The sequence below is a fragment of the Oratosquilla oratoria genome, chromosome 28 (genome assembly GCF_046742065.1).
Source record: "Oratosquilla oratoria isolate Oo_2021 chromosome 28, ASM4674206v1, whole genome shotgun sequence".
In the NCBI taxonomy this organism is placed as follows: Eukaryota; Metazoa; Arthropoda; class Malacostraca; order Stomatopoda; family Squillidae; genus Oratosquilla; species Oratosquilla oratoria.
The window spans coordinates 13,954,475-13,982,235 of record NC_134804.1 but is presented as its reverse complement, the minus strand read 5'-3'; the positions used below and the strand labels follow the sequence as shown (position 1 = coordinate 13,982,235).

The following is a 27,761-nucleotide window of genomic DNA, read 5'->3' as shown; positions in this document are numbered from 1 at the left end:
TTTGGTATCACTCCAAGTGGTAATTCAACTCTGCTCATGTCCAATCCTCTCTTCGTTGGTTCCTTATTCCTTATTTATTCTTTTCCTTCTTACATTTTGTATGTTAATACACTACATCAAACTGGATACTTATTATACCATAGCAGTTACTTGAAAAACACAACTTTTCAGTAAGCACAACATAGGTGTTTCCTTGTTCTTATTGAAAAAGTGCTGGCTCAGAGCTCATTCGCTAGCCTTCTGTTCACATCAACGTTAATGTCATGTGTGTGTGTGTGCATGTGTGTGTTTGTGTGTGTGTGTGTGTGTGTGTGTGTGTGTGTGTGTGTGTGTAACAAGATGAGTGGAGTTTAGGGTTCTAGCATACAATTGTGTGCCTGTAATTTTCATGTGATGTTCTATGAGGAGGATTTTTATTTTTGTATGCAGGTGTCCGATTGGGGTGATTTTGGTGCACCTCTACTCTCACTAAAGGCCTATCTATATACCAGGGCTTTGTCCTCCTTATAAGGGAGGTAGCCAAGTCAAAAGGCATGTACTCACTCCCACCCTTTTTAGCTCCTTGTGAGGTAAGGGTCATTCCTGTCTCTAGTCCACTGCTTTGGGTCTGAACCAATGCAGTAGATTACCCTAAAACAGCAAATTACCCTTAACCCCTTCAATATGAGCCACATCGCACGTCTGGCAGTATTAGTTGCGTCATGATACTCGCATTATAAAGAATAAAGTCACTGCTCTATCGCTCGCTCTCTTTCACCCGTGAATTTTCATAACCATAGAAAATATGATGAAGCCAGTTTACAGAGTATGTGGGTCACGCAGGTATGACTACAATAAATATAATCAAGACGCTGACGTCGGCATCCTCGTATACCCACTTGCTCCTTATGACACCTACGTTGGCGTCACCGTATGGAAGAGGTTAACCACTTCCATATGGTGATGCCTACGTAGGCAGCATGAGGAGCAAGTGGGTATGTGATGATGTGGACGTCGGCATCTTGATTATATCTATTGTAGTCATACTTACGTAATCTCCATTCTCTGTAAACTGGCTTCATCATATTTTCTATGGTTATCAAAATTCACGGGTGAAAGAGAACGAACGATTGAGCACGGACTTTATTTTTTATAATGCGATTATTATGACGCAACATCGCACGTCGGGCAGCTAATGCTGCCAGACATGCGATGTGCCCCGGAGTGAAGAGGTTAATGTAAATTGTAAAAAAAAAAAAAAAAATAAATAAATAAATGAATAAAAAAATAATGAAAGAAGGATCATGGGGGGCATACTCTGGTGGCATGTCCAACTATCAGAGGAAAATCAATCCAGTTCCTATGCTTTGCAGGTAAAAGTGTACAAGTTGAAAGAAAAAAGAAACAAAATAACAAGTTCAGTTTACCATTTTATCACGTAGAGGAATCTGTGATAGTACTTTCTTGTCATCTGCTTGGTCAATAGGATCAGCATTGAGGTAAAGCTCCACCTTCACATTTGGAGCAGTTGACTTCAAACGATGAAGAACCTGGAAAACGGTACAAAATAGAAGAAAAAATAAATCAATAAAAATACATATTGAAAAGTCTTCTCCTTTTAAGGGAGGTTGACTAACAAAGCGTGCATCCACACCACCCATCCCGCATCCAACATTTGTTTTCCCTTTTATCTTGGCTATGTCCAGAACTCTTCCAATCCTCCCTTTAGATATTACTAAATTTTCCATTAACCCCTACGGCGTCAGAAGCATACGTTGTATGCCATAAATTAAAAATTTGCCAAAAAGAGGCATTATGTTGAGGGTCAAATATGTGGTAATGACCAAGTAGCCCTATCCATTGGCTATAAAAGACACCCAAATTTTTTTTATCTATTGACAAAATTGTCAACCCCATCAACAATTTTGTTGGGGGTAACTTGGGGTATAAAATCAGCCTTTAGGACATAATTTAGGCGACTATGGTGTACGAAATGAAGTATGAGGAGGTGGAGTTGTACAACGACAGTTAGGCAGGTACATACATATACCAAAGGCTTTTTCCCCTACATGGGAGGTAGCCAAAAAGAAAAAAGCATAGAAACCACTCCCACCCATTCCATTTCCTATATATTTCACTCCCCTCCACCCTCCTCCCTCCCTCCCATCTTGGCAGGTGCTATTTAGTATGTATTCAGACGTATAGAACTGGGAATTTCGCACTGCCAATTTTCATAATAAATGTGTAATACAAAATGTGGCTGGGCAATAATGGTGTGACAGATGTTTACTAAAACATTCACCAAAACAATAAGAAACACCAATCACCTTTCCTCCATGAAATGAAATGAAAAAAAATAAAAAATGAACTTACCACATAAGTGATATTTGCCAAAAAATTTTTTTTTTTTTTTTATAAATTAACATGTTTTCCACTCTGAAATTTTAACAAAGCTTCCCCAAAAAATACGACCTCGTTCAACCTGCGTGAGGAGTGAAAGAAAGCCTATGGATGTTCTACCAAACTTTTGCACACATATCTTGACAAAATCGACCCAGTTTCTCCACTTCTAGGCTAAGGTGAATCAAAATAAACAAGATTTGTTGGTTTACATCATTTTGAGATGATTTAAGCAATAAAAAAAAAAATAATAATTTTGGCTCCGATACTGTACAGGTCTCTCAACCACCATCCCAACCCAAGTAATCAGTTCTTACCTGTCTTCTTACTGAACCCATAGTGTCATTTGTGTGTGTCCAAACTTCAAGCTCATCTGGCTGCCTTCCTTGAACTGGAAATCGAATCAACAAGGAAAGATGTTTTCCTCTTGAAGCTCTGTAAAGAATAACATTTACAAGTTACAATGTATTTGTACTTGTTTTCCATCCAGTGACATTCATACATGTTCCAAGTAGGCATATGCTGAATGATATCCAGATTTTCCTTTTACAAATTCTATCAACATCAATAAGCTATACAAAATATACACGAGTAATACTCACCTAGCCAAAGGTAAAATACTTCTATCATCACCAAAGTCCCCGTCACACTCTGCCACATATTCATATAAAACTTTCAACACTCTACACATTCTTGTAGTTTCCTGCCGCACTTTGTTTATAGAGTCTCTGTCGCCATCAAGCACTGATACAGTGTCATACATGGCCTGTAAAAATATATAAAAATTAACTAAATGCTTAGCAATTCAGATAAGATTTTTCTTCTTTTCCTCTACCAGCCAATTAGCAATGCGGAGAGGCCAGCCTTACAGTTACTGAGCTACAGTCTGTCACAATGTATTGTGCACAGCCCTTGCTTTGGTAGGGAACCTTAGCCAACTGACAATGGGTAACCCAAAGCCATCAAAATTCTAGGACTAAAAGATTATATTTTTTGGAATCTCATAAGGAGCAGTAATCTCACCAGCACTTCATCAATTCACAACACCAAATCCAGAACATATCTTCAGTGCTCAAATATATACAGATAAATATATCTATCAATATACTAAGGGCTTCTTCCCCCTTATAAGAGAGGTAGCCTATTCAAAGCCACACATCCACTCCCACCCATTCCACTCCTAATCACCATCCTTGTTTCCCTCTTATCTTAGCTCCTCATGGATTAAGGGTCATCCCTGTCCCCTGCCCACTGCCCAGGTCAGAAGCAAGACACATATATACATGTATCTAAAGGCCACTTCCCCTTTATAAGGGGATGACCAGTCCAGGTATGTACCCATCCTATACCCATCCCACACCATTTGTTGTTTATCTTAACTCCTTGTGGATGAAAGGCCATCCCTGTCTGGAGCAATGGTACATAAATAAACTAATGGAAATTTCATCTAAGAAATGAAAAGTAACAATATCTCCAGATAACCTTGAATTAAAAAACACAATACATACATACATACGTATACCAAAGGCCTTTTCCCCCCTTATGAGGGAGGTAGCCAAAAAACAAATGCATAAAAACCACTCTCACCTATTCCATCCCTAACATACTCCACTCCCCTACACCCTCTTATCTTGACACCTTCTGGATGACGGGTCATCCCTGCATCTCGTCCACTGCCCTGGGTCAGAAACAGTGTTGCAAGACAGAATATCCACAGCAAGGCCACTTCATCAAATCAGCAACCCATCCTCTCTGTCCCCTCATGCAGAAAAGAAGATAGGGAGAAATCCCTTCAAGCTATGTCGATTTATTTCTCACACATACTACCTCACCCCCCATCTCCCACCCACTCCACCTCATGCATCACAGCGTCATCCATACACAACCATTCTCCAGTCATCCCTATCTTCTGTCCTCTCCTGTCCTTACTGAACCGACATTCTCCTCTTTCCCAATGCCCATCCCACCCATCCATCCATCTCATCCTAGGTCGACACCTCATGTTCACTCCTTCCACACCTCTTTTACTGATCTTTCTTCACTCATTCTTTCCATGTGTCCAAACCATCCCAATACTCTTTCATCCACCCTATCTCCCAACTCCCTTTCCACCCCTGTTCTCCTCCTCACCTCATTTCTCACTCTATCCAGCCTAGTAATATCCCTATCATACTTCTCAGACATTTCATCTCAAACACATTAAAACTCCTTCTCTCTTCCTCTCTTATGTTCCATGTTTCTACCTCATACAGTGCTGTTGGCACAATCACTCCTTCATACAATCTCCTCTTAGCATCCATTCCCAAATGTCTATTTCCCATTACACTTTTTAATCCACCAAGGCATTTACTCGCTTCTCTCAATCTACATTCTACCTCCACCTCCACTCCTCCCTTTCCCAACATATTCGCACCCAAGTATCTAAAACTATCCACTTCCTCCAGTCTCTCTCCCTTAATACTCACTTCCAGTCTGCTGCTATTTTCTACCCTTGCACATCTCATCACCTTACTTTTACCCACATTTATCTTTAACTTCCTTCTTACGTACACTTTCCCAAACTTTGTCACTAACTTACTCTGATCCTCCTACAAGCACAATGTCATCCACAAACAACAGCTGACTTATCTCCCATTTTTCTCCATTTTCTTTAACCATCTCCAATCCCTGACCCACCACCCTTGCATTTACCTCTCGCACCACCCCATCCATGTATAAATTGAACAGCCAGGGTGACATAACACATCCCTGACAGAGTCCCACCTTTACCTCAAACCACTCACTCTCCATTTCTAATCCTAACACATGCTCTACTACTTTTGTAAAAACTCTTGACTGTCCTTAACAGCTTTCCTCCTATCCCATATACCTGCAATACCTCCCACAGTGCCTTCCTATCTACCCAGTCATAAGCCTTTTCTAGATCCATAAAAGCCCAAAAAACATCTTTACCTTTTCCTATACTTTTCTCACTAAATAAATAAAAAATAAAAATACATACATACATACATACATATACCAAGGCTTTTTCCCCCTTCCAAGGGAGGTAGCCAAAAAGGAAAAGGCATAAAAACACTCCCACCCATTTCATCCCTAAAAATAAAAATAAAAATAAAAAAACAGACATCAGCCCCACAGAAAAACCCTCCCAACTGAAGCAAGAATCACACTCTCTTCCCCAACCAATACTCAAGTACAGGGTTTACAAACTGTATACAACAAAAATTTCCAACACATTTCACTTACTTTTAACCTAGACATACAGTTAGAAAGGAAGTCGTCGTGAATCTCCACCTGCCCAGCCTGCAACCGAGGTCCAAGGTTGGTGAATGTTTCCCGAAGAAGCTGTATAGCACGGGATGCTATTTCTTCTGCTCCACAAAGTACAACCCTCCAAACATACTCGACACCTATTAAATCCACATCATCCATAAGGTATGCCCTTCGCTTGAGCACCAATTTCCCTTCTTTAGAGTTCACTGCTTTGAAGAACCTATCAAAACATCTGTTGGGGGAAAAAAAATGTACTTTAGACATGTGTTTAGAGTTAATGATAGCTAACACAATGTTTAGTAAGAAAGTCAAGCATAAATACACATAAATGAGAGTGGTGGAAGGAAGGGTGGCTTTAATGGACAATATAGTGGTATCCAGGAGAAGAGTAGGAAGAGTGTTGGATGTGCATGTTCTTAGGGGAGAGAATGGGGGAATATCAGATCAATTTTTGGTGGACAGAGTAACAAGGTGTGCAAAGATGGTGCATGGAACAAGGATAGGAGGGAACAGAAGGAAGGCTAGAGAATGGTGGGATGATGAAACAAAAAAGGTTTTAGAACAGAAGAAACGAGCATTCACAAACTGGTTACAAAATAGGACGAGAGAAACATATGAGAGGTAAAAAATATATATATATATAAAATAAATAAATAAATAAAATAAAACATAAGATAAAGGAGGCAAAAAGTGGGGGTGTGCCGATTAATTGGCATCAGCGAGAATAGGCACTTTTTTTTTAGAATGGGATTCAGCATTGGCAATATTTTGCCAATGCCAATGCTTTTAAAATAACAGCACAAGCCAGAGTAAATGTTAGAGCAAATTATATTAATTTTACTTTTGTATTATTTTGTGTGCTGTGTCTTGCGACACTGCTTCTGACCCAGGGCGGTGGGCAAGGTGCAGGGATGACCCGTCATCCAGGAGGTGCTCAGATGAGAGGGAGGGTGGGTGGGGGGGGGGGGGGTGGAGTGTATTTAGGGATGAAATGGGTGGGAGTGTTTTTATGCCTTTCCCTTTTTGGCTCCCTTGAAAGGGGGAAAAAGCCTTGGTATATGTATGTATGTATGTATGTACTTTTGTATTTCTTATATAAAATTAAACTAAAAATAATATATATTTTTGAAACAGCAAAGTTCCTACAATAAAAATTACACGAGAGTAATATGGGAGTAATTTGTTCTGGCGTCTGTGGACTTGGTCAATTTTACCTGCTTATAAGTGCGAAAGATGGGCGGACGGATCTACTCCCACTTACTCCACATCAAATTATAGCCAAACGAATCATTTACAAGATTTTTTTTTATGCATTAAACAAGTAAATATATAGCAATACACCTTTATGCATTTTGGCTTAATAGTTCTGTTGTCCAAAAATAAAAATTTTGTAAGTAGACTTTAGTCTTAAAAACATCCGGCATCTTTATGAATAGCATCACATGTATTTTATTAGCATTTTTAAAGTTTATATTAAGGTTTGTTTTGTCTAATAAGAAGTCAAGAAGTTGTTGTTCATCAACAACCTAAAAGTATTATTTTAATTTTTTTTTATGCATTTATGTATTATTTTAGTGATTATGTACTACTGGCTTATAGAATAAAACCACTAATTAATTATGCTTTGTGATACTGGTTTAAAGATATTTGTAGACAAGAATTTCTGATGGAAACAAGTACATAATAAAAAGTAGATACATAATAAAATAGTCACAAGAGTAGCCCAACCTGGCGTGTATAAATCTACATAGATTATTAAGCAAATCAGTTCAATAACTTTATATTAAAACTGATATACTGTAATTATATAAAATGGAATCAGCATCGGCATTGGCAACTAAGAGTGAACTGGCATTGGTATTGGCAATTAATGGTAAATAGGAATCAGCATTGGCAAAAAAATGGAATTGGCATGCCCCTAGCAAAAAGGAGAGCAGATGTAAAATGGGGAAAGAGTAAACAGAACAACTTGAATGTAATAATAAGACATTTTGAAAGGAAATTGAGAGGAAGGGGAGGCGAATCAAGTAAAGAAGAAAAGAGAAAAGGTAAAAGGTGCAGGTGGAGAGATGATAACGGAAGAGGCTGTGGTCGGAGGAAGATGGGCAGAGTATTTTAGATGCTAAATGTGAAGGACTGAGGAAAAAGTGATTGAAGTGGGAGGCACTAAGAAAATGACAGTGATGGATGAGGAAAATGGGGGAGAAATAAGAAAAGATGTGAAAGTAGTTATTAAAATGATGAGAGCAGGTATGGTACCTGGGTTAGATGGGTACCATGTGGAGTATTTGAAAAATGGAGGTAGAGTGAAGGTGGACTGGCTGGTGAGATTGTTATGTTTGTCTAAATTAAGGTAGAGTGCCAGAGGACTGGAGGAGTGCTTGTTTAGTTCTGCTTTACAAGGGAAAAGGGGACAGCTGTGAGTGTAGTACTTTCAGAGGGATCAGTTTGTGTGTAGTTGGGAAGGCTTATGAGAGGGTTTTAACTTAAGAGGATATGGAGAGGAACTGAGGGAGTAATTGGTGAGGAACAGAATGGGTTTAGTAAAGGTAGGGGTTGCGTGGATCAGATTTTTATGTTAAGACAAATGTGAGAAAGGTTTAGCAAAGGGAAAGGATGTTTCCTGGGCCTTTATGGATCTGGAAAAGACTTATGACAGGGTAGACAGGAAGGCACTGTGGGAGGTTTTGCAGATGTATGTGATCGAAGGAAAGCTGTTTAAGACAATCAAGAGTTTTTACAAGAGTGGTAGAGCTTGTGTTAGAATTAGAAATGGTGAGAGTGAATGGTTTGCAGTAAAGATAAGACTTTGACAGGGATGTATCATGTCACCATGGCTATTCAATATGTACATGGATGGAATGGTGCAGGAGGTAAATGAAGGGATAATGGGCAGGGGACTGGAGATATTTCAAGAAAATAGAGAAAAGTGAGTGGTAAGCCAGCTGTTGCTTGCTGACGACACTGCTTGTAGCAGGATCAGAGGTTGGATTAAGGAAGTTAGTGGAGTTTGGGAAGGTGTGCAATAGGAGAAAGTTGAAGGTAATTGCAGATAAAAGTAAGGTGATGAGATGTAAAAGGGGAGGGGACGGTAGCAATCTGGAAGTGAGTATTAAAGGAGATAAGCTGAAGGAAGTGGACAGCTTTAGATACTTGGGATCACATGTGGCAGGAAAGGGAGGAGTGGAGATAGAGATAGATTGTAGATTGTAGGTACCTTGGGGGATTAAAAAGCATTATGAGAAATAGACATTTGAGAATGTATATTAAAAGAAGATTGTATGAAGGTGTAATTATGCCAACAGGACTGTATGGGGCAGGTCATGGAACATAAGAGAGGAAGAGAGGAGCTTAAATGTGTTTGAGAAGAAATGTCTGAGAAGTATGGTACGGGTTACAAGGTTGGATAGTGTGAGAAACAAAGAAGTAAGGAGGAGAGCAGGGGTGGGGAAGGAGATGGGAGATATAGTTGATGAAAGAGTATTGGGATGGTTTAGACACATGAAAAGAATGAATGAAGAAAGGTTAGTAAAAGAAATGTGGAAGGTGTTATATAATGCATATAACTACATCTCACTCACTTCATTCCATTTTCAGTAAGTAATGAGGGTTCAAGTTGAAGAATATTGTTTTCAAAGAAATCTCTGTTGATCTCTGGGTCTAGGTCTGGTTCATCACCCATGAGTTTGGAGAACCATTTGAAACAGGATTCACGATCTACAGTGAAGACTGCACTCTCTGCTAGGCAGTTCCAAATTTGTTTGGCTTGAGGGGCACATAACCATAACTGCCCATCCTGGAAAAAGACCATACTTCATTAAGATACATGTTAAAATCTACAATCTATTTTAATTTTGTAAAAAGCAATCAATTCTGGGGGGGTAGGAGTAAACATGCCCTGTTCCTTCTAGTATGCTTTTAGGGCATACTGGGAACATGTGGCTAATATTCTTATTGATCCATCATCCCAGGCCACCTTTATCATTCACCAACTCCTATACTTCTCTCAGCTTCGGGCATTTTTTCTCTATCCTTCTCAATTGTTTACTCTCAACACTTTTCTTCCATTTCAATTTCTTTTCTAACAAAAAATTATTGGACAATCCTCCACTCTCTCCCCTGAAAACATGGATGTCCAGAACTCTTCCACTCCTCCCTTTGGGTTCTAGTACATAATCCAATGATGCTCTATCAATCACCCTTTCCAATGTATACTTATGTTTTATTATTCTGAAGATACAAATGGCAAATATTCATGTATATACAATTAACAATGTCCTAGTCTGTTACATATACAAATCTATGATAGGCACCTGAATGAGGAGGTCCTTCAGGATGATTGTTGAAGACAATCATTTCCATGTTTATATACACTCCTACTTCCACCTCATGGTGCAGCACCTAAGGTCAGAACCTTTTCAATAAATTCTTAACAGGCAAAGGGAGAGCTGACAACTGGCAAATGTTCCTAATGTCAGCTGATGACATAAAAACTACCCTACATTCCCACACCAAAGACAATGGTCTAATACTAATTCCTGGACAGACCTATGAAGTCTGTGAGCTGGTTGCTGTAAGGCTGCAGGTTTCTTGTTAAGAGAAACCCGAGGTAATACTTAAACAGACAATGCATTTCCTACCCTTTTTATCTCAATAATAAATGAAACTTCAATGGTGGATCGACCTCATTCCTCTTGCTCTTTCAATCTCCTGTTCTTAATCTGATATGAAGCAGGACCCCTTGATACTATCATATAGACAAGTCGAAATTTGATGATACACACTATTCTTAAAAGATAGGAAGTTTTCATTTCCTCATGTTTCATCACAAAATCCTTTGTGACAGGATGTAATAAAATTAAAAACTTGCATTTCTGTCTGAGTTCCCTTTGGCATATCTGTCCCAGCTCCTTTCCCTATTAAAGACCTCTTGGCCTCACCTCTACCTGCACCACACATTATTTTCGAGATATATCCACCTTTCATACCAATAAGCTTCACTAGATTATCAGTAAAGTACTACCTCTCATTAACGGACTAAAAGGGGGGTAACGGTGTCTGTTGATGTGAATAATCCGTTGATTTGGAATGGTTTTTGGGTGGCATAGTGATTGCACACACTAAACAACAGCACCAAAAACACAGCGAAAACACCGCAAACACAGCTAATTAACGTCCGTTAATGAGAGGTCTCACTGTATGGAAGGTGAATCTCTGGCAAACCCACTATTTGTGGGCCAAGGATTTCTGCCACAAAAAACCTGTGGTAATTGGCAAAGGCAGTGTAAGCAATAAGCTATTAAAACTTACTTTTAAAAGGAACCTGAGAAAACTAAGTCTCTCCTGCACTTGAAGAATGTGGTTGTAGCGTCCATCAGGAACTATTTGGGCTGGGTCTATCTCAGGGTTTTCTGAAAGTAAACAATCTTTTTTCATATTAACATAATGATAGTGTACAAGGTTACCCTAAAACCTAAATCATTAAATTGAAGACATGTCAATATCATTATCAACAATAACATCAATTAAGATGAGAGGATTAGGAGAGGAACAGAAGGAGTAATTGGTGAGGAACAGTGTGGATTTAGGACGGGTAGAGGTTGTGTAGATCAGATCTTTGTGGTAAGACAGATATGTGAGAAAGCTATAGGAAAGGGGAAGGATGTTTTTTGGGCTTTTATGGATCTGGAAAAGGCTTATGATAGGGTAGACAGAAAGGCACTGTGGGAGGTTATGCAGATTTATGGGATAGGAGGAAAGCTTTTGGGAGCTGTCAAGAGTTTTTATGTGAGTAGTAGAGCATGTGTTAGGATTGGAAATGGAGAGAGTGAGTGGTTTGAAGTAAAGGTGGGACTTCGTCAAGGATGCGTTATGTCGCCCTGGCTGTTCAACTTATACATGGATGGGGTGGTGCGAGAGGTGAATGCTAGGGTAGTGGAGTGAGTCAGGGATTGGAGATGGTTAAAGAAAATGGAGAAAAGTGGGAGGTGAGCCAGCTGTTGTTTGCGGACGACACTGCGCTTGTGGCAGGGTCAGAGGAGGGATTGAGGAAGCTGGTGGCAGAGTTTGGGAGAGTATGTGATAGAAGAAAGCTAAAGATAAATGTGGGTAAAAGTAAGGTGATGAGATGTACAAGGGGTGAAAGTGGCAGTAGACTGGAAGTGAACATTAAGGGAGAGCGACTGGAGGAAGTGGATAGTTTTAGATACTTGGGTGCAAGTGTAGCAGGAAAAGGTGGAGTGAAGGTGGAGGTAGAATGTAGATTGAGAGAAGCGAGTAAATGCCTTGGTGGTTTAAAGAGTGTAATGAGAAATAGACATTTGGGAATGGATGCGAAGAGGAGACTGTATGAAGGAGTGATTGTGCCAACAGCACTGTATGGGGCAGAAACGTGGAACATAAGAGAAGAAGAGAGAAGGAGTTTGAATGTGTTTGAGATGAGGTGTCTGAGAAGTATGGTGGGGGTTACTAGGCTAGATAGAGTGAGAAATGAGGAGGTGAGGAGGAGAACAGGGGTGAAAAAGGATTTGGGAGAGAGGGTTGATGAAAGAATATTAGGATGGTTTGGACACATGGAAAGAATGAGTGAAGAAAGACTAGTAAAGGAGGTATGGAAGGCAGATGTGGAGGGAGTGAACATGAGGGGACGTCCTAGGATGAGGTGGATGGATGGGGTGAAGGGGGCTTTGGGGAAGAGGGGAATGTCTGTTGAGGAAGGAAGGGAGAGGACGGAAGACAGAGGTGAGTGGAGAATGGTTGTATATGGATGATGTTGTGACTGCATGAGGAGGAATGGGCGGGGGGGTGGGGGGTGGGGTAGTATGTGTGAGTAAATTTTGACGCAGCCCGAAGGGATTTCTCCCCGTCCTCTCCTTATATGCAAAGGGGGACGGAGAGGGGGGGGTCGCCGATTAAATGAAGCGGCCTTGCTGTGGATGTACTGTGTCTTGCGACACTGCTTCTGACCCAGGGCGGTGGGCAGGGTTCAGGGATGACCCGTCATCCAGGAGGTGCTCAGATGAGAGGAAGGGTGGGAGGGGTGTGGAGTGTATTTAGGGATGAAATGGGTGGGAGTGTTTTTATGCCTTTCCCTTTGTGGCTACCTCCCTTGGAAGGGGGAAAAAGCCTTGGTATATGTATGTAACATCAATTATGGAAACAATGATGAAGAGGAAAAAACTAATGTTTACCAACAATGTAACATATCAGCACTAAAAAAATATATACATATATATTAATAATAGTAAGTAAATAAATAAAATAATAAATAAAAATAAATAAATAAGGAACAATTCACTACTAAAATTAAAAACTAAATATCATTTACCAGATAATTTCAACAATCTGCCTTCCCTGAACACATTTACACTCTGGGGAGAGGGCAGTGGATTGTCAAATCTGGTAAAGGGGAATCTAAGAAAAGCTAAGTGGAGGTGGAAGAAATGGGAGGCAGAAAAGAGTTGAGCATAGAAAAGAAGTAGAAGATTACCAGGTGTAGCCAAGAGAAGTATGGGAAGTAGTTAAGTATAAAAGGTATACTGAAGTAAACGTGTTGGAGGACAAGAAGCAAGCATATGAGGACTGGTTGTACAGCAGAACTAGGAAAGAATATGGGATGCACAAAGGAAAGAGGGTGAAACCAAGATGAGGGAGGCTAAAAGGAGAGCATATGTAAGGTGTTTGATGGAGAATCTTATGAATAAAAACAGGTTTTGGAAGAGAGTGAGGGTGAGCTAGGTAGAAAGAAGGTAAAGGGAGCTGGCTGGCAGGTACATGCTAATGAATATGAAAGCAGTAAGGAAAAGATAAGTAGAGTTTCACACGGATAAGCCATGTGATAGGGTTGACAGAAGTGTCATGGTGTGAGTTGCAGTTGTATGGGCTAGGGGGAAATCAGTTAGAGGGTAAAAACAAGTCAATGAGATGTACAAGGAGTGATGGCCCACTTCATTCCCTCTATCCATATATTTAATTCTTGGTCTTCCCCTCAGCCTCCCACACTCTTTATGCTAGTCTTTTCTTGTTCATTCTTTCCACATGGCCAAATCCTCTTTTTTTCATCAGCCCAATATGCCATCTCCCTTTCCAACCCAATTCTCCTCCTCGTCTCTTAATTTCTCACACTATCCACCATCCCCCCATCCCTACTTCTCAAACACTTCATCTAAAAGATATTTAAATTTCTCTTTTCTGTCTCCCTTAAATTCCAAGTCCATGCAATGTCATATGCACAATCACCTCTTGACACAATTTTCTCTTTGCATCCATCCCCAGATACTTATTTCACTTCTTTCCCCTAAGACATTTATTTACTTCCCTCCCTCAATCTTCAATTCACCTACACCCCTACCCCTCCATTTCTTGCGAAATGGGACCCAAAATACTTGAAAAACATCCACCTCTTCTAACCTTTTTCCATAAGACTTACTCCCACCCTCACTCCTTGTACATTTCATCACCTTACTTTTGGCCAGAGGCAATACCATAACATAACTAGGGTGGAGGCTCTGACTGGCTGAGAGAGATCAACTTCCTCCATAACTCCCATGTCTTAATCCACTGACACTGCAAACTTCATTAACTATAACTACTTAAGACATAAACTAGTACTAACCTTTGGCAATTTTCCTGATATTCTTCATGTAGGCAGTAAGATTATCAGCAACCAAGACAACTAAAGAATGTTGGGTTTGTAGTTTGGAAATGACATCATGTCGGTAGTTGACATGAGGGGCCCGCTGGTGCTGATTGAAATTTGGAGGTGCTTCACTGTATGAACAACAAATTTCCCTGATTTGCTTGAGGGCTGGTAATACCCAGTTGTCATGCTTTAACTCTTCCACACAACAATCCAGCCAGTGCTTCTTCTGGGCATCCCGATCCTATTTTCAAGAGAATAGTGAGCTTAATTACCACAAAGGCCTCTAAAAAAAATAAATAAATAAATAAATATATATATATATATATATATATATATATATATATATTATATATATATATATATATATATATTATATATATATAAACTACCATTCAGTAAATTATATTAAATTTTGTTGTGATTCCATTATCACATTCTGTATACAAGTGAGAGTTTGTATTTTCAGTTTTACTGTTTTTTCATAAAACAAGAACATCACTTTGGGCTACATTACTGCCTCATCCATTTACAGCCACTCTTCATTCACTACAATATTTTACACTCTCTCTCAACAGAAATTCCTCTTGTATCAAAACCCTCTTCACCCCATCTATCCACTTCATTCTTGATCTTCCCCTGAAGTTCCTTCCATCCACTTCAACTTTCCACATACTTTTTGATATTCTTTCTTCATTCTTTCTATATACCTAAACCATCCCAGTATTGTTTGATTAACCATATTTGCCAGCTAACTCTCCACTTCTGTTGTCTCACTTTCACATTTCTGAATTGATCCATCTTCATAGACTCCCATCATACTTCTTAACACAGACACACCAAAAGTGCCTGTTCATTCTTTCCAGATTTAGCCAGGCAAGGTATACACATACACCCTTCATCCATCAGCCAACATAAATAAAGCAAATGTAGTTGTAGGAAGCTGGAATTTATGCAATCAAATGTGTTTTTATTGTGCTTATGTATCTACATACATGAACACAATGTACCAAAGGCTTCTTCTGCCCTATAAGGGAGGTAGCCAGCCAAGGCATAGGCCACCCCCCACCCATCCCACTCTTACCATTTGTTTCCCCTTCATCTTTGTTCCTCATGGATGAAGGACTATCCTGATCTACCCACTGCCCGGGTCATCAGCAATGCAGCAAGACAGCGCATCTACAACAGGGCCAGCCATTTCATTTGCATGGTGACACCCCCCCTCCCTCTTTGCCCTCTCAAACAAAAATAGAGAAGACATGGAGAAATCCCTTCAGGGCATAAAAATCTTTCTATATAAGAGCTTCTTCCCCTTTATAAGGGAAGTAGCTAAATCAAGGCATGCACCCACCCCCACCCATTCCATTTCTATCCACCACCCTTGTTTCCTTCTTATCTTAACTCCTCATGGATGAATGGTCATCCCAGTTTCCTGCCCACTTCCTGGATCAAAAGCAATGCAACAAGACACAGCCCATCCACAGCAAGGTCTTTCAGCCTATTTCAAAATATCATCCATTCACAACCATCCTCCACTGATCCCTGTTCCCTTCTCCTTTCCTTGTTCAACAGACATTCTAGGTATCCTGCTCTCTGTAAAATTATCCTACGAGAAGTCGAGGCATAAGATTGGGAAAAAACAAATTACTATAAATTCTAACTTCCTACAATTACATTTGCTTTATGTTGGCAGCATAAGAGTAAAAATGTCTTACCTGGGAGCAGGAATAGTCGAGAATCTTTACGTGGGCACATAATGCTTGGTCCATAATTTCTGTTGGAACATCGTCTGAATGGGCTAATGACCACAATAATGTCAAAACCTGCAACCAGATAGAAATAATAATAATAACAATAATAATATTAACAAAATGGAAAACTTAGCTTATACTCGGAAGTGTTCCATACCATCCCTTTACAGACCACATGGGCAAACTTGTAATTTTTAACAATTTTAGGGTCAATGTTGTGTGTGTATGTATATACACACACACACACATATATATATATATATATACATATATATATATATATATATATATATATAGTGTGTGTGTGTATTTACCTAATTGTAGTATACAGGAAAGGAGCAATGCTCATTGGGTCCTGTCTCCTATTCTCTAATTTTCTAACATATCTAGACTCAAATTCATGTACAGTTCCAACTTAATCTATATCTTTGATTTCCAATTATCATATTTAGATTTGAACTCGTGTATTGTTTGAGCTTGGGCTATATCACCTAAGCTATTCCACATATTTATACATCTACATGAAAAACTGTATTTCTTCACATCCTTTCGACATGTGGTCTTTCTTAATTTACTTCCATGACCTCTTAAAGCCTTCCCATCTTTAATCAGATCTCTTCTATCAATGCAATCTATCCCCTTTAGTGACCTGAACACTGTAATCATGTCACCTCTTTCTCTTTGATCTTTCAAAGTTGGCAGACCCAGTACCTTTTGTTTTTCCTGATATGGTTTATCTACCAGGCTAAGGACCAGTTTGGTTGCTGCTTTTGTATTTTCTCAATCTTGCATACATCCTTCACTCTGAGCAGGGACCATACTCTTGGAAGTATCAGGGTTTCAACGAGTTTTTTCAACATCTTTGCATCCATACAATGGAATGCATTTTAATTTTAACCTTCTACAGTAGTCCATATGTCTTTCGAACAATCCTGCTGATATATCCCTCAGCTGACAGGTTGTCTTTTATCAACACTCCCAAGCCCAAGTCTTCTCTTCTGCTTTTGTAATGTGTTCACTTCCCTTGGAATAGTTTAAGGATGCCCCCCTCCTCCTTTTTTTTTTTTTTTTTGCCACAATTGCACATTTTTAATATTTTGTATTTTTTGGTATTGAACTTCATTTCCTATTCTTGGCTCCATGCAAAAATAGTATCTACATCTTTTTGTAGTATTCTACTACCATACTCATTTTTCATTCTTCTCATGATTTTTGCATCATCTGCAAACATGTTGGCATAGCTTGATGTTCTTTCCATCATGTCATTCATAGACAAGAAACACTGGTACAAGCACTGAACCTTATGGTACTCTGCTCATTACTGCTCTCCAGCTTGACATCTTGTCCATTACTACTGTCCTCATGTATCTTTCCTTCAAAAAGTCTTTAATCCATTCTAATACTTTGCCTCTCAGTCCTCCAACATGCTCCAACTTCCACAAAGTCAACTATGAGGTACTTTATCAAATGCCTTCTCTCGGTCCAGGTACATACAGTCAAACCACTTCACTCTCTCTCTTGCAACACATCAATCACTTCTCAGTAAAAGCTTAAAAGGTTTGACACACATGACCTTCCACATCTGAAGCCAAACTGTCAGAATGTTCACCTTTTCAAGATATTTTGTCCATCACCTCTTTCCTGTTGCTCCATGACCTCTTTAATGGTTACTCTATTTCTCCTATCCTCATCTTTTGTTGACCTATCCTTTTTTTCCTCCATGGTGTTTAGATTTTCTCTCTCATTTATCAAAGTTTCATTTTCCTTTCTCAATTTATCAATCTGTTTCTTGAACCAGGTTTGTATCCTTTTCCTGCTCAAGTTTATTCTCTAGATCATGTAATTTAGCAGAGTATCCAACTTGAGACCTATCTTCTTTTTCAAATTTATTTTCTGTACTATATTGATTAGTTTTTCTAATGGACTTAGCTTTTTGGGTGTGCATTTCCCCCCTGCCCAAACAGGGTCCTAGTGCTCTTTCCCTTTGTCTTTGCATCATCGTATATATCTTCTCTCAATAATTCTCCCTTATTTATATGTTTTATACCAAGTCCACTCTAATACCACATGCATCCAGAGTGCACATTATCACTACATTCCAAAGAACTGATTCAAGTGTCAACAACTTATTTCCATATAGCAATGTGATTCCCATTGTATTCACAACCATGCCAATTTTTATATCAACTATGATTTTTCCATCCTTATCAGTGCTCCTGTTACTATTCTTGTGTCTATAATTCTATGCTTACTTTAATAACTTCACCTGCCTATAAATTTACTGAAGATCTCTAACTTCTTTACATATCAGTTTCTTCCCTTTCTCAAATTTTCTTTACTTTTTCTTGAATGTATTCTAATTTCCTTTTCTCACACCTTTTATCTTTATCAAACTAAATAGTTCATCTTAACTATCTACTCTGAACACATATGTGAAAAATTTACTACTACTACTACTGCTTACTGTTTGGAAACCCACAACTCCATAACACTCTATTCAGACACAAATTTATTATCAAGTTGTTGTTGTTGTTGTTGTCGTTCCCTAGACTGTCTGTCCGAGCAGTCCCGTCTCCCCAAGGAAGGCCATAGCCGAAACTGGGTTTTCCCACAAATCCTTTATAGAGTGAATGTTGTGTTGTTTGCGTGCATGATTGTGTATAATGCAGTCTTCCATTATGTGTTGTATGGTATGGGGTGAAGTGTTACATCCTGGGCAGCGTAGCTATCTCTACTTCTTTAATACCTCATGGATTTGATCTACTAGTCTTGACATCAACCTAATATTATCATCTCTGAACCAAACTTTCAATATTCCTTAAGATTATATGAAGTTAAATCTACTGCAGAAAATAAATGAATAAATAAAATAAAAAACAAAAAGTAATTAACAAGGCACAATTCACATACCTTGTGAGCCATGACACCATCTTTATCATCTTCTGCCAGTCTTCGTATTAACTCTAACAATTTTTCTCTTTGTTTCTTACTTGCTTGACTCCAACTTGCCTGAAAATAGAATTCATGAATAGACTGGGGAACAGATGTTTTGGGAAAGAGTAGAACAGGTCAATCTGCAGTGGTCAGGTCAAATTATGTGAATGGATAGGAGTAGATATTATTAAAGGATGGAATTGGTTGTGCCAGAAGGAAGAGCAAAGGGTAAACAAAAGGAAAAGGATAAGTTAAATGACAGGATGCCAAACCAACAAGCATGTTTATAGGCAAGTTGAAAAAAAGAATGTACAGACAACTCATTTTTTGGTGGAAGGTAAATTGAAAGTTGAGGATAGATGGAGAAAGGGGAAAAGGACTGATAGTAGAGAAGTGCTTAAAGTAAACTCCTTAAATGAGAAAGAAAAGGAGGAGTAAAAGAAGAAGCTGAGAGAGGAGTGGGAGGGAGTGAAGGATAAAATAGAACTAGGAGTGGAGGAGGAAGAGATGGTTCAAGTAGGGAGAGTCACAAGGTGTGCTAAGATGGTGTGTGGAACAAGGAGGATGGGAGGAAATAGAAGGAAGGGTGGTGAGTGGTGGGATGAGGAAGTAAAGAAATTGTAGAAGAGAAGCAAGCAAGCTTTCACAGATTGGTTAAAAATAGGATGAATCATATGAAAGGTACAAAGAAAAGTAAAGTAAAGCATAAGATAAAGGAGGTAAAAAGGAGAGTAGATGTGAAATGGGGTAAGAATATGACAGAAGATTTTGAAAATAATAAGATGATGTTTTGGAAAGAAATTAAGAAAGGAAGAGGGGGCAAATCAAGTAGAGAGGAAAAGGTAAATGGTTCAGATGGAGAGATGATAATGGAAGAGAAGGCAGTAAGAGGAAGATGGGCAGAGTATTTTAGGGAGTTGCTAAATGTGAAGGAGGATAGGGAGGGAAAAGTAGTTACAGTGGGAAACATTAAGAAAATGACAGTGATGAGTAAGGAAAATGGAGAAGGAAAGATGAAGTGAAAGCAGTTGAGAAGAAGAGAACAGGTAAGGCACCTGGATTGGATGGGTGTCATTAAAAAAAAAAAAAAAAAAAAAAAAAAAAAAAAAAAAAAAAAAAAAAAAAAAAAAAAAAAAAAAAAAAAAATGGCTGGTGAGGTTGTTTAATGTTTGTTTGAGAGTAGAGTGCCAGAGGACTTGAGGAGTGTCTGTATAGTTCCACTTCACAAGGGAAAAGGGGACAAGTGTGAGTGTAGTTTCAGAGGGATCAGTTTGTTAAGTGTAGTTGGGAAGGCTTATGAGAGGGTCTTGACTGCGAGTATTATGAGAGAAACAGAGGGAGTAATTGGTGAAGAACAGTGTGGGTTTAGGAAAGGTAGGGGTTGTGTGGATCAGATTTTTGTGGCAAGACAGATATGCGAGAAATCTTTAGGAAAAGGTATGAATGTTTTTTTAGGCTTTTATGGATTGGAAAAGGCTTATGACAGGGTAGACAGAAAGGCACTCTGGGAGCTATTGCAGATATATGGGATAGGAGGAGAGCTGCTAAGAGCAGTCAAGAGTTTTTACAATAGTAGAGCTCATGTTAGAATCAGAAATGGAGAGAGTGAATGGTTTGAGGTAAAGGTGGGACTTCATCAGGGATGTGTTATGTTGCCTTGGCTGTTCAATTTATACATGGATGGGGTGGTGGGAGAGATAAATGCAAGGGTAATGGGTTGGGGATTGGAGATGGTTAAAGGAAATGGAGAAGAGTGGGAGATAACCCAGTTGTTGTTTGCTGATGACACTCCTTGTGGCAGGATCAGAGGAGGGATTGAGGAAGTTAGTGAGAGTTTGGGAAGGTGTGCGAAAGAAAGACTATTATTACTTGTGTACTTTTTCCTTACCTGAAAACAACCAAATAAATGGTCTAATTGTTCTGGTGAGAAGTCCCAGGCAAGTTTTGCTAAGAGGTCATGTACATTCTTAACTATAGCTTCATGTTTGCCATGCTGTGCTGCCCAGATGTCATCGAGGTCCTCCAAGGTTAATGCCTGTACATTCAGGGAAAAGATTCTGTTTATTCAAAAACACTGCCTTAATTTGTGTTAAAACCTTCACCAATTACACAAAATACTTCTATACAAATATGCAGATAACAAACCTTCTCTTTAATGATGAAACGAATAATCTTTTCTAACTTTTCCACATACTGAGGCTGATGAAGAGAATCTCTTAACACAATTTGTAGAACTCTGTTCTCCTTAATCCATTCCTGCAATAAAAAGAATATAATAAAGTGCTGATCAACATATGCTACTGGAAGTAAAGATACATACATACATATACCAAGGGCTTTTTTCTCCTTTACAAGGGGGTATTGGGTGCATGTTATTGTGGCTAAGTACCATGGAACTAATACTTTAGTCTATATGGGGAGCCCCTATGGAGTAGAGCCACACATCATTTTGTCTGATAGCGGAAATCTCTGTACATAAAGAAATGATGATACTCTATCATACTGTGACTGTCCCTCCACCTGTACCATTTCTCTGAATATTCATTTCCTTTCTTTGCTTAACCCTGTGGTGGGGGAAAAGAATACTGCCACCGAATGTTACTACAAGTCGCACAAGGCGACCAATAATGCGACAGGTATAAGACTAGGCATCCTTTTCCCTATAGCCCCAAAGTGGACATTCCTAAAGAAGTAAAGGCATAAAAGGGTCTTTTAATGTGCATGGATGTGTTGGCATTGAGTGAAACTAAGTTGAAAGGGAGAAGCAAGTGTGTGTTTGGGAGAGTAGTTGGGAGGTTCTCAGGAGTGAAGACAGGACGAGGGAGAGAAGAGGTGGCTATACTAGTAGGTGAAGAGATAGGTAAAGGTGTAGGGGAGTGGAAGGTTTCTTAAAGGTTAATGTGGATGAAGATGAAACTGGGAAGGGAGATGTGGATTTTTGTAAATGCATATGGGCCAGGTAGTGAGAAGAGTGTAAAGGAGAGGGAGGCTTTTTGGAGTGCATAGAGGGATTTGGGGGAAATGTAAATATAGTGGTAATGGGAGACCTTAATGCTAGGGTAGGAAGTGAACTAATAGAGGAATTGGTTGGAAAGTGTAGATTTTCAGGAAAAAATTGTAGTGGAAAGTTGATGGAGTTATGTGTAGAGAGTTGGTGATAGCAAATACAGTATTTAGGAAGAAAGTCAAGCATAAGTACTCATGGGAGAGGGTGGTGGATGGAAGGGCAGTAGATAGTGTGTTAATGGACTATATAGTGGTAACCAGGAGTATAGTAGGAAGAGTTAAGGATGTGCATGTTCTAAGGGGAGAGAGTGGAGGAATATCAGATCATTTTTTGGTGGAAGGTAAGTTAAGAGTGGTGGATAGATGGAGAAAGAGGACAAGGACAGAAGATAGGGAGGTGATTAAAGTGAACTGCTTAAATGAGAAAGAATAAAGGAGCACAAGAAGCTGAGGAGTGGAAGTGAAAGAGTAGAACTAGGAATGGAGGAAGAATGAGAATGGTTCAAGGAGGGAGTCACAAGGTGTGCAAGGATGCTATGTGGAACAAGAAGGATGGGTAGTGAATGGTGGGATGAGGAAGCAAAGAAGTTTGTAGAGAAGAAGCAAGCTTTCACAGATTGGTTATAAAATAGGATGAATCATATGAGAGGTACAAAGAAAAGAGAAGTAAAGCATAAGATAAAGGAGGCAAAGAGGAGAGCAGATGTGAAATGGGCTAAGAGTGTGACGGAAAATTTTGGAAGTAAAAGATGTTTTGGAAAGAAATTAAGAAAGAGGAAGTGAATCAAGTAGAGAAAAGGTAAAATGTGCAGATGGAGTGATGATAATGGAAGAGAAAGCAGTAAGAGGAAGATGGGCAGAGTATTTTAGGGAGTTGCTAAATGTGAAGGAGGATAGGGAGGGAAAGGTAGTTGCAGTGGGAAGCGCTAAGAAAATGACAGTGATGGGTGAGGAAAATGGAGGAGAAATAAGGAAAGATGAGGTAATGGCCATTGTTAAGATGATGAGAACAGGTAAAGCACCTGGATTGGATGGATGTCATGCAGAATGTCTTGGAAAAAGAAAAAAAAGAAAAAAAGAAAGAAAAAAATACAGTGATGGTGGATTGTCTGGTGAGGTTATTCAATGTTTGTTTAAAAGAGGGTAGAGTGCTGAAGGACTGGAGGAGTGCCTGTATAGTTCCCCTTTACAAGGGAAAAGGGGACAAGTGTGAGTGTAGTAGTTTCAGAGGGATCAGCTTGTTAAGTGTAGTTGGGAAGGCTTATGGAGGGTCTTGATTGAGAGAATGAGAAGAGGAACAGAAGGCATAATTGGTGAGGAACAATATAAGTTTGGGACAGGTATTGGTTCTGTAGATCAGATTTTTGTGGTAAGACATATGTGAGAAAGCTATAGGAAAAGGTAGGGATGTTTTTTGGGCTTTTATGGATTTGGAAAAGGCTTATGACAGGGTAGACAGGAAGGCACTCTGGGAGGTATTGCTGATATGGGATAGAGCTTTTAGGAGCTGTCATGAATTTTTACAAGAGTTGTAGAGCATCTGTTAGGATTAGAAATGAAGAGTGTTTTTAGGTAAAGGTGGGACTTTGTCAAGGATGTGTTATGTTGCCTTGGCTGTTCAATTTATACATGGATGGGGTGGTGTGAGATGGTTAAAGGAAATGGAGAAGAGTGGGAGGTAAGCCAGTTATTGTTTGCTGACAACATTGCTTGTGGCAGGATAAGAGGAGGGATTGAGGAGGATAGGGACATTTTGGGAAGGTGTGCGAAAGAAGGAAGTTGAAGATAAATGTGGGTAAAAGTAAGGTGATGAGATGTACAAGGGGAGAAAGTAGCAGCAGACTGGAAGTTAGTATTAAGGGAGACTGGAAGTAGATAGTTTTAGATACTTGGGTATGAATGTGGTGGAAAAGGGAGGAGTGGAGGTGGAGGAATGTAGATTGAGAGAAACAAGTAAATGCATTGGGGGAGTGAGAAGTGTAATAAGAAATAGACATTTGGGAATGGATGCTAAGAGGAGATTGTATGAAGGAGTGATTGTGCCGACAGCAGTGTATGGGGCAGAAACACAGATCATAAGAGAGGAGTTTGAATGTATTTGAGATGAGGTGTCTGAGAAGTATGATAGGGATTACTAGGCTGGATAGAGTGAGAAATACAGAGGTGAAGAGGAGAACAGAGGTGTAAAGGGAGTTCGGAGATAGTGTTGATGAAAGAGTATTGGGTTGGTTTGGGCACATGGAAAGATTTGTAAAAGAGGTGTGGAAGGCAAAGGTGGAAGGAGTAAACATGAGGAGTCAACCACGGATGAGATGGATGGATGGGGTAAAAAGGGCATTGGGAAAGAGTGGAATGTTTGCTGAGGAAGGACGGAAGAAGACAGAGGATGGGGTGCATACAGATTGGTTGTGTATGGATGATGCTGTGATGCATGTGGAGGAGTGGGTGGGGATGGAGGGGAGTATGTGTGAAAAAAAAAATTGATGCAGCTCAAAAGGGATTTCTCCCAGTCTTTTCTTTTTCTGCATGAGGAGACAGAGAGGGAGGGGGTGTCTGATTAAATGAAGCAGCCTTGTTGTGTATGTGCTGTGTCTTGCGACACTATTTCTGACCCAGGGCAGTGGGTACGATGCAGGGATGACCTGTCATCCAGGAGGAGTTAAGATAAGAGGGAGGGAGGGGTAGTGAATGGGAATGGAATATGTGGGGGTGGAAAGGGTGGGAGTGGTTTTTATGCCTTTGTTTTTTGGCTATCTCCCTTACATGGGGGAAAAAGCCTTTGGTATTTGTAATGTAACCACATCCATGCACATCAAGAAAACACAAATCTTAGGGTACTGGTTGGAAATCTCCTCCCAGACCCTTTTCTGCCTTTGCTTTTTTTTTTTTTTAGGAACATACACTTTGGGGCTACAGAGAGTAGGATACCTAGTCCTAATCCCCATCCCATTTTTGTTACATTTTATGATTCAAGTGGGAAACTTGGTGGCAGTATTCTTTCTCCCCTACCACAGGGTTTGGTGAAAAAGGCAATGAATATTCAGAGAAGTGGTATAGGCCAGTATTAAAAGTTGGGGGGTGCAGGATAATGAAGGGACAGTCACAATATAATGATTTGGTTTTACCTCACAAACTCCTACCTAATGGGAGGCTAGGTCAGTGCCTCTTACAGTGGACATTGTAGTGTGGAATTTAATGAACCATGCCCTTAATTCAACTCTCCCTGAGCAGGGTTTAAATCATCATCATCTTGACCTTTGCCACAAACAATTATGCCCTAACCAGCTCAGCTAGCAAGCAGTATAATAAAGTAGCATAATTTCTCTATGAATGGACTTCCTTTATCACAAACAAAACGATGTGTAGCTTTGGTCCATAAGGGCACCCGGTACAGATCCTAAAGTATCAGCTCCATGTTACTGAGCAGCTTTTAACTCCAAAATAACATGCAGCTAATATCCTAATAAGGGTATATCTGCAACATATTCTATAATACTTCTCTGTTAAACCTGTCATATGCCTTCTCCAAATCAATGAAAACTCACAAGACATCCTAATCTTTTTCCTCAACAAAAATAATAGCCACAAAACCTTTATGGGGTTCAAAACTGTTTTCATAAAGTTCTAGTCTATACTTACTGCCATGCGTTCTGCAGTAAGCCATTCCTCTTCTTCAACTGGCCCATGTCTTTGCGAGTAGTAAGCCACATTAGATATGACTTTATTCACTTCATTAAGGGCATTCATCTTTCCATTGAAAGATGATATTTGCAACAACCTAGAAAGAAAATGTAAACTCGTTCTTAACCACTTCAGTATGAATAAAATGCATGCAGCATTGGCTGCCATATATACAATTCATCACACTATTCACATAAAATATAAAGTCACTGCTGTATAACTCATTCTCTTATACTCTGAGTAATAATAAACACAGAAAACATGATCAAACCAGTTCACAAAATCCAGGGTAACTCAAGCACAACTACAAAAATATATTAAATCAAGATGCCGACGCCAACATATTTGTGTACCCACTTGCACCTCATGACGCCTACATAGGTGTCATCATATTAAAGTGGTTAAGCAATTTTAAGCTTAAGCTTATTCTTAACCTGAAACAAATGTAGCATCAAATATCTTGTGCACTGTGTTAAAACCATGTCTCATCTTTCACATAAAAAAAAAAAAAATGCTTGACTTTATAAGTGTAGATAGTTGAACTTATGTTCAACTATCTATAATTATATAAATCATAATACTGATGCCATTTTTCTAATGACCCACAAATGTCATTAAAGACAATTAAAATAAACCCAAATATAAGCTACTAACATTTTTCTTTTCTTCCTTGTTTTACAATTTATCAAAAATTATTCCATTTATGGTGATTTCTGATTATTCCAAAGCAATTTTATATGAAATAAATATACATATATCAGTTTTTGGCATTCTTGTGGGCCAATTAATATCCTTCACCAATCAAATGTGTTACTTTTATATAAAGTCAAGTATGCATTTTGATATAAGGGGACTTCTGTAATCAAACTCAAAATATAAAGTTAATCTGAAGCCTTGGTTCTTTCTTACAAGAGACCTGCATCCACATGGCCACCACGATGGACCAGAGTTGCTCAGTGAGGAAGCTCTGTATTGTTAGCAATTCAGTATGATGTTTATTTTTTCTTACATCAGCTTTACAATTACTGAACACATGCACACTCATACTCACATAAATCTGATACCTGTGCAACTACCAACATTTAAATTACCTATTTATATGATTTCTAAACTACTTATTCAATTTGTTAACATCAATGAATAACATAACTATTTACCTAAGGATCATTTTGAGTCTAAAAATTTCTAGATTCTTGGCTGTCTCTTCTTGACTAGGAACGCGGGACACTAGGCACTTGATAGCTTTGATGATGGCGGATAGAGCATCATTCTTGGCTTCATTCTTAGCTTCTTTTTTCAATTCTTCATCAGTCAGGTTCTCCAGGAATGATGGCACTACTTCCTGTAAAAGAGATCGAAAAACCATATTATGGAATTCAAGGAGAAAAAATTTATGAGAAAATTTTTATCTTTATTTTATTCTTATTTTATGATTTTTGAATGCAATTTCTATTTTATTTTATGAGAAAAATTATGAGAAAAATTTATGAGAATTTTTTTTATGCAGCCCGAAGGGATTTCTCCCCGTCTTCTCCATTTCTGCATGAGGGGACGGAGAGGGGTGGTCGCCAAATTTATGAAGCGGCCTTGCTGTGGATGTGCTGTGTCTTGTGACACTGCTTCTGACCCAGGGCAGTGGACAGGATGCAGGGAAGACCCGCCATCCAGGAGGTGCCATGATATGAAGGAGGGAGGAGGGTGGAGGGGAATGGAATATATAGGAAATGGAATGGGTGTGAGTGGTTTCTATGCCTTTTTCTTTTTGACTACCCCATGTGTAGGGGGAAAAAGCCTTTGGTATATATATGTTTGTAAGAGGAGAAGGAGAAGGAGGAGGAGGAGGAGGAGGAGGAGGAGGAGGAGTAGGAGGAGGAGAAGGAGGAGGAAGAAGATATCCCAGCCCCTTATGAATGATGGGTCATCCCTGGATCTCGCCCACTGCCCTGGGTCAGAAGCAGTGTCGCAAGACACAGCACATCCATAGCAAGGCAGCTTCATTAAATTGGTGACCCCCCTGTCCCCTCATGCAGAAATGGAGAACACGGGGAGAAATTCCTTCAGGTTGTGTCAATCTATTTTTCACATATACTCCTTCACCC

The 27,761-nt window shown here is 39.3% G+C and overlaps 1 protein-coding gene across 13 annotated transcripts in view; it reads right to left on the bottom strand.

Moving 5' to 3' along the window:
* Window positions 1–27,761, bottom strand: part of faf (ubiquitin carboxyl-terminal hydrolase-like faf) — a 204,639-nt gene that overhangs the window by 136,069 nt on the left and 40,809 nt on the right. For 10 of the 13 annotated variants that reach the window (XM_076210952.1, XM_076210955.1, XM_076210956.1 and 7 more), the window contains exons 7-19: window positions 26,820–27,004; window positions 25,621–25,759; window positions 21,121–21,231; window positions 20,864–21,010; window positions 18,952–19,050; window positions 16,006–16,113; window positions 14,267–14,534; window positions 10,963–11,078; window positions 9,234–9,448; window positions 5,626–5,884; window positions 2,982–3,145; window positions 2,697–2,814; window positions 1,407–1,529 (exon numbers count right to left, since the gene is read on the bottom strand). In XM_076210952.1, the coding sequence (XP_076067067.1) occupies window positions 1,407–1,529; window positions 2,697–2,814; window positions 2,982–3,145; window positions 5,626–5,884; window positions 9,234–9,448; window positions 10,963–11,078; window positions 14,267–14,534; window positions 16,006–16,113; window positions 18,952–19,050; window positions 20,864–21,010; window positions 21,121–21,231; window positions 25,621–25,759; window positions 26,820–27,004 (2,052 nt within the window). The remainder of the gene's footprint in view (window positions 1–1,406; window positions 1,530–2,696; window positions 2,815–2,981; window positions 3,146–5,625; window positions 5,885–9,233; window positions 9,449–10,962; window positions 11,079–14,266; window positions 14,535–16,005; window positions 16,114–18,951; window positions 19,051–20,863; window positions 21,011–21,120; window positions 21,232–25,620; window positions 25,760–26,819; window positions 27,005–27,761) is intronic. The other 3 variants (XM_076210957.1, XM_076210963.1, XM_076210965.1) reach the window with 1 other exon arrangement.